At 38.3% G+C, this 14,668-nt stretch overlaps 1 protein-coding gene across 2 annotated transcripts in view; it reads right to left on the minus strand.

Annotated features, from left to right (window-relative positions):
* Positions 1-1,371, minus strand: part of shroom3 (shroom family member 3) — a 79,469-nt gene extending 78,098 nt beyond the window's left edge. For both annotated transcript variants that reach the window (XM_026928695.3, XM_026928694.3), the window contains exon 1: positions 608-1,371. In XM_026928695.3, coding sequence (XP_026784496.3) covers positions 608-715 — 108 coding nt within the window. In that variant the 5' untranslated portion in view covers positions 716-1,371. The remainder of the gene's footprint in view (positions 1-607) is intronic.
* Between the last annotated feature and the right edge of the window lie 13,297 nt (positions 1,372-14,668).

The following is a 14,668-nucleotide window of genomic DNA, read 5'->3' on the forward strand; positions in this document are numbered from 1 at the left end:
AACGACAGTGGAAGTGTGTGAATGAGTGTGTAAATGGTGTCCTGTGATGGACAGGTGGAAATTTTCCCTCCTTATGCCCAGTGTTGCCGGGATGGGCTCCGAATCTACTGCTCAGGATAGAGCGGTTACTGAGCATGAATGACTGAATGAAAAATATGTGTGAACTGTTACAGAAATGCGGAAAAGTCACATTAAATGAGCCAGAGCCTTATTACTGTTGAATTACCATTATTATTATTTTTTTAATTTGGAATAATTTAAATTCCTTGCTCAAATTGGTCATATTGTCAGTGGAAGGAAAAAGTATTATATCTCCATTTCTTGGTTAACAGCACTCCCAGTGATATTTCAGCCGTCCACCTTCCTAACACCACAACACTAGTGATCACTCTAAACAAAAATCCGGCTTCTTTTCACGAGCGACCCGAATTTTGTTGCGCGCTGACGTCACCGAGCACGCGCGCGCGACCGCGTTCGGGTCACCATAGCAACGAGTGTGTGAACAGGAGAAAAAAAAACTAAAAGATGAATCGTTTTGAAAGCGCGATACCGGAAGAAAAGAGTATCGTTTTGCAAAACCGATAACCGAGTAGCCAGCTATACGTACCTTTGAAATGATTAACGGTTCGCCGTGCTCAAGGCCGCCTTTGAGTGTGAAGCCCCACGGAGCTCCACCGTGCAAGAAAGCCTCAACGAACAGCGAGTTTCCGGCCATAGTCTGTGTCCGAAAAAGTCAGCTAATCCTGGGCTAAGTTGGTCCAGCGCAAACCGCTCGCAGGAAGCCGCTCGCTTTTCTTCCCTGTTTAAAAAGCGAATGTGTAAAACTAGCAGTGTTCACTTCCGTCGCTTCAGTCATTTCTCTGCGATAGAGTCATGAAAGGAGACTAAACCCAACAGCATTATACAGACTACCTCAGAGACGACAGATAAAAATACTCCCCACAAGCCGTGAGGTGAAGAAAAAGAGCTCAGGTTTAAAAGAAGTAACACAGTCTGGTGTGTAATCGTTTGTCAGCCCTTTTCCCAGTTCGGACATTTTGATTTTAACATTACAATAGAATTTGCCACGATCCAGCGCGCGCACAGAAAAGGCGAGCGCACTCTCCTCAGTAGGTTCAGTGAAAAGTCCTGTCAGAAACTTTTAGCCCCGGTCGAGTTTTCCCAATCATATAAATCCACAAACACGACACGACGCCCGCCTTTTAATCCCACACACCACCTGAAATTTGTCACATTCAACTGTACGTTCAACTCCAGCTTGTCCTTCGTCGTGTGTTGTGGAGAGTTTCTGTTTCTCAGACGGATGGATGAGAGAACCCGCGGCTCGCGCCCCCCTCACCGCCCTGCTACAGACACTCATCAGAAAGGTGGCTGAGAAGGCGCATGCGCACACGCACACGCACGCGACACGAGCTGGTGTGTTCGCCTGAGAGCGCTGCTGTGATTCCCTACTACATAAACATAACCATGAGGCTTATGGACTACAATAGCAGAAGACTACATCTTCCACTCTTATCAGTAAAGAACAGGAACCTGAGGCTACAGTGGGCACAGGCTCATCAAAACTGAGGAGTTGAAGACTGGAAAGAGACCAGCCCTGCTGAAAAAAAAAACAGAAATCACAGAAATTCTAATGGTTTTCACTACAAATACTATTACGAACCATCAGCTAACCATTAAAACCATTACAGTTACCATTATTGGTCCTTAATGGTATCCAATAGACATAAAATGCCACATAAAATGCAACAAATTACAAGTAGAGACCCACAGGGACCATTACAGTTTCCATTAAAACCAATACAATTCCCATTATAACTCTTACAAATTCTATGAGGTCTTCCATTGTTTAGTTTTTTTTTTCAACAGGGATTGTTTCTGATTTTCAACTGTCCTATCACTTCTGCTGCAGCAGCCCACCCACCTCAAGGTTCCACATGTGCATCCTGAGATGTTTTTCACCTCACTACGGGTGTAAGAATTAAAAACGGGTGTGGTTAATTGAGTAACCGTAGACCTTCTGTCAGCTCAAACCACTCTGGCCTGCTGTTTCAGCCCACAGAGCTAGTGCTCACTGGATGTTTTTTGTTTTTCATATCATTCTGCATAAACTCTAGAGACTGTTGTGCATAAAAATCCCATGAGATCAGCAGTTTCTGAAATACTCAAACCAGCCCTTCTGGCACCAACAAACATGCCACGGTCAAAGTCATGCAGATCACATTTTTTCCCCAGAGAAAAACTGAGATCATATTTTTTTCCCCATAATGGAAGCTCTTGACCTGTATCTGCATGAGTTTGTCCACTGCACTGGTGCCACATGATTGGCTGATTGGATAATTGCATGAATGAACAGGTGTACAGGTGTTCCTAATAAAGTGGCCGGTGAGTGGATATTTACTAAACGCCCAGAGAATCCTGCATAAAATTAAATAGAGCAATAATAAACTGTTTTATTACCATGATGAGATATGTAAGTTATGAAACACGACAGTGCGTACTGTTCAAAGCAACGCTGCCAACCCTATGTGGACTTTGAGGACTTTGAGGAAGACAACAGCCTACATGACTATAAATAAATACAGAAAGGACATTGTTCATATCACACTCTCCAGTGTCACCCAAATGAGGATGGGTTCCCTTTTGAGTCTGGTTCCTCTCAAGGTTTCTTCCTCATATCATCTAAGGGAGTTTTTCCTTGCCACAGTCGCCTCAGGCTTGCTCACTAGGGATAATTCTGTATAACATCTAGGACTGTGTGCATGTTTTTGTTTCTGTTTGCATGCTTTTTGTTTCTTATGTTCTGTAAAGCTGCTTTGAGACAATGTTCATTGTTAAAAGCGCTATACAAATAAAATTGAATTGAATACTGTTATAGAAAAATGATCAATGAAGTGGTGGTGTTAAGCTGCCCAAGGTGACCCCCATAGTTGTTTATTTTCGTACAACAGCATGTCCCTAAGGGTTTTATTCCAATTATACTGCAATGATTTGCCAGTGTTGACAATTTTTAATTTATTAATGAATGACACTTCATATGTTTTAACTGTTCATAGTTACATTCATAGTTATTTAATGTTGTGGAACGTCAAGATAAGTTAATTGCTGTTATCACTTACATTACAGCAACTATAAATAGTAGCTCCCTCACCAGCCTTTCCCTTTTTCTCTTTCTCTCATGAAGTTATTAAAACAAAAATGCAGCTTGTCATGTTACAAGAAAATGGAAAGAGCAAAGTCTTCTGTCCTGAAACTTAAACTTACAGTTTTACCTCTTTGAGGGTTATACCCCACTGACACTGGAGACTCCTTCCAAAAAATGTTAAATTAATGTCTCCTTGTAGTTTTTCTTTACCATTTTTAAAAATCTGCCACATATACAAGGAATGAGTATTGCAATTTGAAAAAAAAAAAAAAAAAAAGCACAACACTGCCAAAGGTAAAGAATGTAACATTACATACACATTTTACAAGTATCAGTACTTTGCATACATGTAGCAAACAGACATGAACTAACATGAACATTCCAGTTTATATGACAGGGTTGATTGTTATGTCACATACATGTGACTAACATTTCCACAAGGAGAGTTATGCTGAGGAGCATGCTAATGACCTCCATACTCGAAAAAAAGATCAGTCAAAACATTCACAGTATACTCCTTTTTTAGTGACTAAGCTGAACCGAAGTGATAATTAAATTAAATGACATTTAATGGCATTAAATTTCTGTAAACTGATTTGGAAATTTCTAAAACATTTGGATGGAAATGTGTGAGAAATGAGTGAGACTGAGGTTCAGGTTTGTACAACGTGTAATCCTACTGACTAATTGTCACAGATATTTTTCCAGAATAGTCCAGTGGATCAAGATCTACAATACGATCTACACTATGGTCCAAATCAATATTGTTTGGAGGGAAGGGGCTAATGGGTCTCCACATTGCCTAAGCACTGAATTAGGTGTGAGATATTAATACCTCTCACAGCTGACTGCAAATGAGTTCTTCTGTTCTGGGACATTCTACTTACTAGTGCTAAACTGCTTGTCTTTTCATTGTCTTTTGGCACAAGCGGATGACACACAATGTTGTTGAATGGATCCAGGGCCTATCCTGGGAACACTGGGCACGAAGGCAGGAATACACCCTGGATGGGTCACCAATCTATTGCAGTGTTTTAACATTTGATGTTTGTGTTTACTCTTTCTCGGTAAGTTTTGTTTAAAAGTAAACCTGTTATATCTGTAAATTTGAAAAAAATGTAACCCCATAATAGGCATTTGAGAGGCAACAACATTCAGTCATCCGGCATACAGTCTAGCAGCACATTTTGAGTCATTTTAAATATACCTTTGTTCAGATGAATTTAATACAGCAGGTGTGTGTCCCGTCGAGGCTATCATTAACCTGGGTTGACCTGAGTTGCTAGGTTTCAGCAAACTTTCCAGCTCAACTACATCTCAAAAAACACACAAAAGACCTGAAACAAGCCCAAAACATTTGGGCATTGGATAAGGGAGATGCATTTTTCTCAGCCTTTGTAGGGGGAAAAAAGGTCAGCGTGGTGCACACACTCCATAATCCCCCTTTCCCTCTCCCAGTCTTTGTAATATACAGTATCTTACATTTTGGTTTTGTTTGTAGAAATGTATTAGATTTCATTCCAAATTACTATAAAACAAGACCTTGGCGACGACAGAGTATTTTTACACTAGCCCAATTTGCCATAAAAACAGTGACCCTGGAATTAACTGTGCTGTCTGCTGCTCCTCCTCCATTCTGAAAATGAAAATGTTCAGAGAGCAAGCATGGGGCAGTGTGATTCTTGCACCAGCGGGTCTCTATTAGCACTTCTTGCAGTTCCTATTTTTGAGCATTTGGTGCACTAATAATAATAAATTTAAATCTATTGTGCTAAGTGAGCATCATTTTTAAAAATCATTTTAATTTTAAATGAGTTTTTTAAATCAGTTGGTTTGATTTCAATGGAATTTAAAATGTATGGAGTTGTGAATGAGGACTTTATGAAGATTAACATTAGTTGAAAGGTTGATAGGCTCTGCTCCACCTGCTCCAATGGATGAGCTGCACTGACGTTTACTTGCATTTTTTAAAACTAAAACATTTTCAAAAAACGTCAACTTTTTTTTTTTTTTTTAAAATCACAATTATAGAGTAAAAAATGCATTTAACCCCGGAAGGCTGTAAGGCTTAAACCCTTCAGATGTTGCATCCATTGTAATGGATTTTTTTTTTTAATGCGTTAATTAAGGCAAAGTCCACTGACTGCTTGCTAGAGACTACTGACCAGCCTATCATAGTCAAACTTTCACCTAATGAGTGTCACATGTCACATCATTCTGAAGAGAAGCATGGCTGAAATAGTAAAGAGACAAAAGAGTAAGGACTTTTAATAACTTCTTTATACATGTTTTCACATTTTGATCCCTACTTAAAATACCTTCAAAATAATATCTAAGGGTGACATTAATGATTTTCAACAATAATTATTTCATCTTATAAATACTGAAGACAGAGGTTTTTTTTGTTTTTTTTTAAGTTAGCGTCCAATTTCAAAAAAGATATTTCAAAACATGAGCAACACAAACTATTATAACCACATGATCATCATTATAAACATAAACACTAGCCATAAATAACTAAATAATAGTAAAATATTAATGATAAATAATTTAGGTAGCAGACAAGCAGGTAGGTTGACAGGCAGATATTCTTTTATTCATTTCAGAGATACTGAAAGAGAGTGATGAGCTACCATGGGTGCAGGGGGAAGTTGAATTAGCTGTTGAATTAGAAGAAGAAGGGACATAAGAGACAGAAGATAGGCAGGAGGAAGATGCAGGCAATAGCTAGCTTGTGAAACAGAAAATGTTAAGTGGCATCATAGATCATTGGAAACTTTCATTACTGCCTTTATGGTCCCTCCATGTGAAGGAAAACCAGTTCTGAAGCCATATGAGCCATATTTTTTAAGTATGTTCCAACTCAGATGTTTGACCTGATGGCAGAGATGATCAATGTGTATGCCCTACAAAGTGGAACAAGGGGTTTCAAGAATATGTCCTCAGGAGAAATGAAATCCCTAATTGGACTTCACCTGGCTATTGGAGTACTAAAACTTCCCAGAGTTTGCATCTTCAGAGACTCAAGTATAGACATAGGCCTCTTTAGATATACTTTCAGTCTGGACTGGTTCTGCTGTGGTATAAAGATTGTGGTATGTGTATTGATGTGGTATAAAGATTTACTTTTTCTGTAGCAAAAGTGGACTTGCCTATGATTTCCTCCTCCATCAAGGTGGACTGGAGACTGGAGCTGCTGTAGTTCTTTGTCTGAGAATCAACAATCTCAACCACAAGTTGTACTTCGACAATTACTTTACAGTGCACCGGAGATACTAGCTGAGAAGAAACTACAGGCTGCTGGCAAGAGCCTGTCGCTTTGCAAAAACACCTCGCAAGTCATAAAAGGAGATGTCAGAGAAGCAGAGAGGTAAGCATGATGAAGTTGTGAGCCGTTATGGGAAAATTGTTCTTATCAAATGGTATGACAACTGTCCAGTCCTTATGGCCTCTAACTTAGTTGGGGAAAAAGTAGAGAGGTGGAACAAGAAGGAGACCAAATATGTTACAATCAGTCATCTTGAAGTGGTGAGGAAGTACAACAAGGCCATCAGTGATGTTGTTCTCCTGGACCAATTGACAAGCCTCTACTGAACAGAAATTTACTCATGAAAGCGGACACTGAGAATGACTACCCATGCTTTGGATGTAGCAATGGTAAACAGCTGGATTAAATACAGAAAGAATGCTGAGAATGCCCAGTAGTATCTTGGATGAAACAACCTTTGATAAAACAAGCTATGGAAAGAAGACCCTTGCCAGATACACAGTTTGACAAGGTAGACCATATGTCAATTTATGAAAGGTAAACCTATGTTTTTTGTGACAAATGAAACATTCATAGAGTCTTTAAACCACAAAGAAATAGCTTTAAAGCTGCCCTAATATAAAATTTAATGTTGTAGTTGTATGAAAGCATACAGTCTTTGTAGCAAGTGCTCACTGCACTTCATACAAAAAGTCTACGGTTTTGCTGTTTCATGTGGTTTTCATGTGGTCCTACTGTCATTGGCTAGCTAAGTTTGCTAGACTAGCTAGCCAGATCTCTTGATGTTTTACAATATGAAAGCTCAGTATTAAAATTAAGGTGTCAGTTTGATGTTCAGTAGCGATTCCCTGTTGTATTAAATATGTTTAAGTGCTGCTACAGACTATAGATAGTGCTCAGGATAATGTGTAAGGGGGCGTCTTTGCTAGATAGCTAACTATGTAGCAAGAAACATTCATGAATTAACATGAGTTAGCTGGCTAGCCAACGAACCTAGCAAGCTACTGAAACACCAACAACATTTGGCTAAATTGGATAGCCTGCTAACTTTACCTTTCTTTATATATTGTTGATAATCTAAGTGGTGTTCATTTCAGCGTAGCTCACTTGGTTAGATAACATAGCTGTTTAAAAATGCATTCCTCAGATATGTTAGGTCTATTTTAGCACATACTGGGGGATATTGTTTGGAACTAATGAAGTCTTTAATGACTTAAGAATCTGAGTAGTACTGGCTAGATTTGGGATGTAGATTTCCAAAATAAATTTGGTTCATGACGTTTGTCATGGTTATTATAAAAGTAGAAAAGAAAATAGAACATTTGCAGATTCATTGTGTCAGATGTAGACAAATGAAAAAGTAATTTGTAATACAATTACTCAAGTATTTTTTTTTCACAAGATGACGTATTTACTCTCTTTAATTTTCTTGATGAACTTCTTTTACATTTATGTACTCGAGAGAATTATTACAGTTGCAGTAAATTTACTCAGTGTACCTTTTCTGTCACTGGGAATATTGCAGCCCTATTCACATCCCTCAACTAGATTATAAACATTTTAAACTAGCTCATACTAATACTAATACAATACTTTCAGGTTAACTTACATTAGCTGCCAGTTTTTAGCCTAGTTCATCAGGCGACCAGAATACTGACCACCTCTTTTGAGCAAACATCAACATGACATGGCAGATCTGAGAAAATTTCTGAACCTCTGTCCTGACAACTGAAACCTGTATTTGCTGAGTGGGGAATAATGCTAAAATTACCAAGAGTAACACTACCTTTCATGTTAAACTATACCTGAGCACAGCCTTTAATGATACCTCTCAGGTAGCCTACACCTAAAGCACACCTAAATGTAGCCTCCAGCAATACTTCTGATACTAAAGCACACCTAGCCTCCACTGTTATCCTTTACACAGGTTTAGCTGGTGTAAATGGGCTAGAGGGGCTATGCCCTCCCTCTCGTTCAAAAAATAATTAAATAAATAAAAATAATGTTCAGTTTTTGCCATTGTATAATTTGCTCTTAACGAATGGCTTAAATTGTTATAATTTTATATTTACTTTGCTGGAACTAAAAATTACAGCACCATTAGTGGTCAGAAGAAAACCACACATATGATGTAGAGGCTGGGGCTGAGTTCTTTTTTGTCCAGGCTGTACAGGATGTCTGAAAGTCAGGGACCAACGAGAGGAAATATGCTCTGCATGTTCACCCTTACGCTCTATGCATTTTCTCAGCTGCTGTATCATGTTTTTGTGGATTTTTCTCAACTTTTTCAAACTGACACATTTGCTCAATACATTCCCATAGGTTCCTGACTTTTCAGACACCCTTTAGATTCACATAGCCTATTGTTGACTGTTGTGTCAAATGATTACACAGAGTTAAACACACCCTGTATGTCCTGTGCTTTGGGACTAATTTCTTTAATCCCCGTGTCACTGTCCCATCCATAAAATGTCATCAGCAGTGATTGAGAAGGCACATGTGAAATACAATAGTGGATGAAATAAACATGAACGCAGTCTTTTGCTTTCTTAGTAATACATTTTTCTTTTTGCCAAAATGCCTTTGGAGGAGATATACAGTAAGCAAATAAACTCAGCACACAGTCCAATAAAAGTACAAATTACACAAATTGACAAATGACAGAACAGTAAGTTTTATGTAGTTTGAATGAACGGGCTGGATAACAGCAAATGCAGCTTCTCTGTTTACCGTGCCTGCTATTTGGAAGAGACACGGCAATGGTTACTGACTTAAAACAACTGACTTTAAAAATAAATAAATAACAAGCACGAATGGCAATGACTATCTGTCTTTCAGTGAGTATGTGTGTATAGTATCTTGGAGATACTGAGGGGTAGTAAAATATTTTTTGGTCCTCCTAATCAATATCCCAACAATATCCCAACATAACTATGTTCAACTTATGTTCAGATATACAGCTCAGATCTAATTTTTTTTAGCATAGCTGATTTTTTTTTTTTTTTAGCATAACTGATTTGGGGGGAAAAACACAAAAACTGAGTTTTTCCACTCATATTTAAGCCACAGTCAAATTTGATGTAGTGTAGGTTTGGTTTTTTTTTCCTTTTTTTGAAACACAAAAACCACCATAAAGTCAGGTCAGAGGAGAAGCCTTCCTATCTGTCACACTCGTACGGAGCTCAACAATTGGCATATGCCATCCTCTTCAGATTTTGTCACTGTTGTCTGCAGCAAGTGTCCTGGTTGTGCCTGGACATTGCTCTTATGTGAACCATAATCTGTGTTATGGCATGTGGAATGAATTTCACTGTTTGAATAGTGTGGAAAATTTGATAAAAATGTATTTATTTAGAGTTGAAAAATCCAAAGCCGAATGTTTAAGAACCTGTAGCATTTAAACATGCATTTCTTTATGGCCAAATTTTAAATGTAGTTCTACTGGGCCTATAGTACACCCTACATAGCCATTACATACCACTATGTAATAAGTATAAAAAGTGAATAGGAAGCCATTTGGGATTCAGCCTTACTGGGTCAAATGACCTCTTCCTCGTAGGTGACGTAGGTGATTCTTGTCCACAATGAGTAAAGAAAACATCCAGATACTGTTAGTCTGTTTTGTTAGACTATGAAGTTACCTTTCATACTAATGGACACCTCAACTAGCTTCTGACACTTCATACTAAACTAAATCTATAGCCTGCACAAACACAGCATTTCATCCCACCTGTGTGTGTGTGTGTGTGTGTGTGTGGTTCCTCAGGGTTACATTGTAAGGCCTATTCATTTTGCCAAGGACTCTCTGTCTTAAGGAAAATCAAAATTTGGATTTTGTCCCCACATAATTAATTTTGAAAAACTCCTGTGCACTGTATCTTAAATCTTGTGTGAAAACCATGAGATGATCATTGATTCAGACCAGACAAGTAAATAAAACTGTCAAGTAAAGAAAAGTTGTTGTTAAAGGTCATTTTAAAAAATTGATTAGTTTCTTTTCATGATATGGCAAGTCAGCACTATTTCTTTTAAAGCTTTCAATAGCACACCTAAGTCTACAAAAAACACAACTGAAGTATGACAGCAGGTATGGCTGGGACACACTCAGCACATCAGAACATGTTTGCTGACAACCTAATCACACATATCATTGAATGAGTTCATTTTTCTGGTACACTTTTCAATTAGATGTCATATGGCACTGATTTATCAGGAAGGGAAAAAAATATACACTTGGTGCAAATCCAATACAAGAAACATAAAGAAAAAAGTAATCACAACCTTTTTAGGAATGCACTTGGTAGAATTGTAATTTTTTATTTGCTTGCTTTTGTATTATAAAAAATACTTTGGAAATAAAGATAGATTTGTGTAACTATGATGGTAACTGGGGGGCACGGTGCCATGTTTGCCTTGCACCTCCAGTTTTGTGGGTTTGATTCCCGCCTCCACCCTGTGGAGTTTGCATGTTCTCCCCGTGCTTTGAGGGTTTCCCCTGGGTACTCCAGTTTCCTCCCCCAGTCCAAAGACATGTGTTGTAGACTGATTGGTCTCTCTAAATTGATCATAGTGAGTGAATGGGTGTGTGAGTGTGTGTGCAAATGTGCCCTGCGATGGGTTGGCACCCCGTCCAGGGTGTCCCTACCTTGTGCCCCGAGTCCCCTGGGATAGGCTCCCAGCAACCCTGTGTAGGATAAGGTGTACAGAGAAAGGATAGATGATGAATTCATTATTATTACTGTGTTAATCCATTTAACATCCATGCTTGGAACATTCTTTTCCATGAGTCTTCCTAGGTTATGAAAAAAATGTACATTTTAGTTGTGTTCCACAACATTCAGTCAGCTATTTCACTCAAACTGTTATTTGCTATATTCCACAAGTCACATTTTCAACAGGAAGTTGCATCATCCCAATTTCCTGAAGATCATGGGAAGAAGAAAATTAAGTTCACTAATACTTTTTTCTTTATTTTCAATGATACTGTGAGGTCACTTTGAAAGTACAACCCAGTCACATAGATCGAAAGTAAATTATTATACATTTTAAGTCAAAATCATTAGAATGTCTTCTAATGTCCTCATGCCATGAGCATGGATGCTATTTAACCGCATTTTGTGTATTTACTATTTCTACGCTGGTACTTTAAACTCTGTTACTCACCTGTCAGCATAGAAACTTTAAAGCTTGTCACAAACGTAGCCATTTTTTTTTCTCAGGTTATCTTGCTAGCTTGCTAATATTACGCTCCAGTATAGACCACCATTACATGGTTTATTCAACTTGTAACAAAGCAACAGTCACAATGTTTGTTGACAACCATTGTTTCCACATTTTATTCCCTCTACACTTCATTCCATCCTTCATTCCTTTTTATTTTTTTTTTTGTACAATTTGCGATCTGGCTTTTCCCCCACTACAGTGCACTTTGTTTCTCACGCCCTTCATGCTCTCATTCCATCTGTCTGTGCCTCCCCTGCAGTACTCTCGTGCCTCCCAAGCGGGACCCGCCTCACACTTTGGGAACCACTGGGTTATCACTTTTTTTTTTTTTTTTTTTTAATTTTTACAATTCATGTTTTCTTAGATTCAGTGTTGAAAAACTAATTAAAAATGGAAAAAGTTTCTTTAGTAAGAGTTATAAGGGCTAAATGGCACCCAGGTCATGGAGTTACATAGGCGCTGGAAGGGTGGGTCATGCTTGTTGGTTTCATTATGTATGTGTTTGTGTGTACATGTATCATGTTTTGGTAGGAGGCACTATTTTCAGAGCTGTAAACTATAGAATGCCAGAGAAGGTAGTAAGTGCTTTGTGTGTGTGTGTGTGATTGAATTGTGAACATATGAGATCACAAAGTGAGCAGGCACACCGCACACATGGGTAACATCAACACAGTACATTCCTTAGTGTATTATGTCACAGTATGGGAGGTTTACTTTGATTATATTACCTTAGAGGCAGGAATGAAGCGTAGGCTAAATATACAACATTACCTAATCATTCAGGAGAAGAGAAAAGTATTTACCCACCTTTTAGAGATTTAGCTCTGCAAGAAAGTTCCTTCAATGGGACAAATACTGTATGTTATTGCAGTAAATTATTATAATACATTTCTGGCTGTATTTTCGGTTTTGCGCTATTTCTTTAGGCTTCAATCCAAGACAAAAAAAAATGTCTACTGGATCCTGTGACTATATTTAATTAAGCATGATTAGTTATGCCTCTCTATGTGTGTCTGTCTGTGACAGTGTCGTATTCACTATATATCAAGTCCAAGGTGAATCTCAAGGTTTGTGTGTGTTCAGTTGTGTCTCTGTGTGTGTGTGTGTGTGAGTGTGTGTGTGTACTACTGTCTTGCGTTGTAGTCAGTTGATGGTTAATTTTGCAATAATGTGAGCTCTTCTGAACACTTGGACTGCACTGTGCCTCAGAGTATACCTCTAATGTTACATGGATAAGTGTATAAATATATTAATTTGTTTTATTTTAGATTAGTTTGTGTATTTATTGTATATTAATTAATTCATTCATTCATTTTCAGTAATTGATATCCTCATCAGGGTTGCAGTGAATCTTAAGCCTATTGCAGGAACACACCCTGGGTGGGTCGCCAATCCATCTCAGGGCACCGTGCATGCAAACTCATTTACATTTATTAGGAATATAGCATAGTCACTCCACCTACTGGAATGTTTTTGGAAGGTGTGAGGAAACAGGATAAGAACACAGAGAGAACATACAAAAATCCACAAAGACAGTAACCTGAGCTCAGGGTTGATCTGGGGATGCTGGAGCTGTGAGGTGGCAACGCTACCTGCTATGTTTTGTCCGTTCATTCATTCATTCTTTAGTAACTGCATTATCCTGGTCAGGTTCGTGTTGGATCCGGAGCCTATACCAGGAACACTGGACAGGAGGCGGGAATACACCCTGGTTGGGACGCCAGTCCATCTCAGGGCTCCTTGCACACACACATTCACACATTCTTTGATCACACATGCCAGTAGGTGGACTGGCATGTTTTTGGGAGGTTGGACACTTTTAACTGGAAAAACAATTTCATGGACCCCCTCGACTTAGATTTATTTTATAAATATTATTTTAATGTGGGAAATAATATTTTGTCTATTTATTTATAAAGTTATAAATGTAATAGTTTCTATTCATGAACTGTCCACAGACAGAACACATTTGTTTCAAGCTGACATTATTTATTATATAGGCCTACTTGTTTTGAGTTCTTAAGGTTTGGGGAAAAAACCCATTCACTTCAAGTGACCAGTCAAATAACTATAAGAGCTAATGATTATAAGAGGAAATAACTATAAGAATAGTTTTTCTGCCTAATGGTGGCTTGCTTCACTGGCAGTGACAGCTCTTTCTATGTTCATATTGAGAGTTAACACAAAATGTTTATGTCCCTGACTGTACACAGCAATTAACAATTGTCTTGACTAAAGGAAAACTTTTAGCAATTTTGAAATGAAAGCATTTCATTTTTATCACCTTTATACCATTCTATGATTAGCCTACATTTGTAAGTATCCCTTTTTATGATTCTGAATGACAAAGATGTTTACAAGCTTGCTCAACACAACACACAGCTAACACTGATTCAGCACTAATCAAACTCCCTTCATTAGTGGCTCAAGCAGAAGCTAACAGGATATATTAAACATGCTTGTTTTAATGTGTGTTATCAGCATGCTTGAGGAACACGACATTACTGGAACACAGAGCGTTCTTCAAAATCAACAATAAAAATTAATCCTCTTAGTTTTCTCTCAGTGTTTCGTGTCACTTATTTTGAGACATAACACACAATGTGTTGATCTTGTGGGACTTTAAGTGTAAAATGGTTTGCTGTAATAATATGTAATATGATGGATATTGTGAATGTTTTTTGTGGGTGTGTATTTTTAGGGAGGCAGCACGATGGAGCAGTTGGTAGCGTCGCCTTTTCACAGCTCCAGGGTCTCTGGTTCAAACTTGAGCTCAAGCTACTGTCTGTGATGTTTTGCATATTCTCCACATTTGAGTGGGTTTCCTCTGGGTTCTCTGGTTTCCTCCCACCTACCAAAAACATGCTGGTGGGTGTGTTAGCTATGCAAATTGCCCCTAAATGTGAATGAGTGCATGAACATGAATGCCCTGTGATGAATTGGCGTCCTATTCAGAGTGAATACATGTTTGTCTTACATTCATTGTGAGGGCCTTCAATTGATATAATTATTAATGCAGGTAATTAATGCTA

This window comes from Pangasianodon hypophthalmus, chromosome 15 (assembly GCF_027358585.1).
Source record: "Pangasianodon hypophthalmus isolate fPanHyp1 chromosome 15, fPanHyp1.pri, whole genome shotgun sequence".
In the NCBI taxonomy this organism is placed as follows: Eukaryota; Metazoa; Chordata; class Actinopteri; order Siluriformes; family Pangasiidae; genus Pangasianodon; species Pangasianodon hypophthalmus.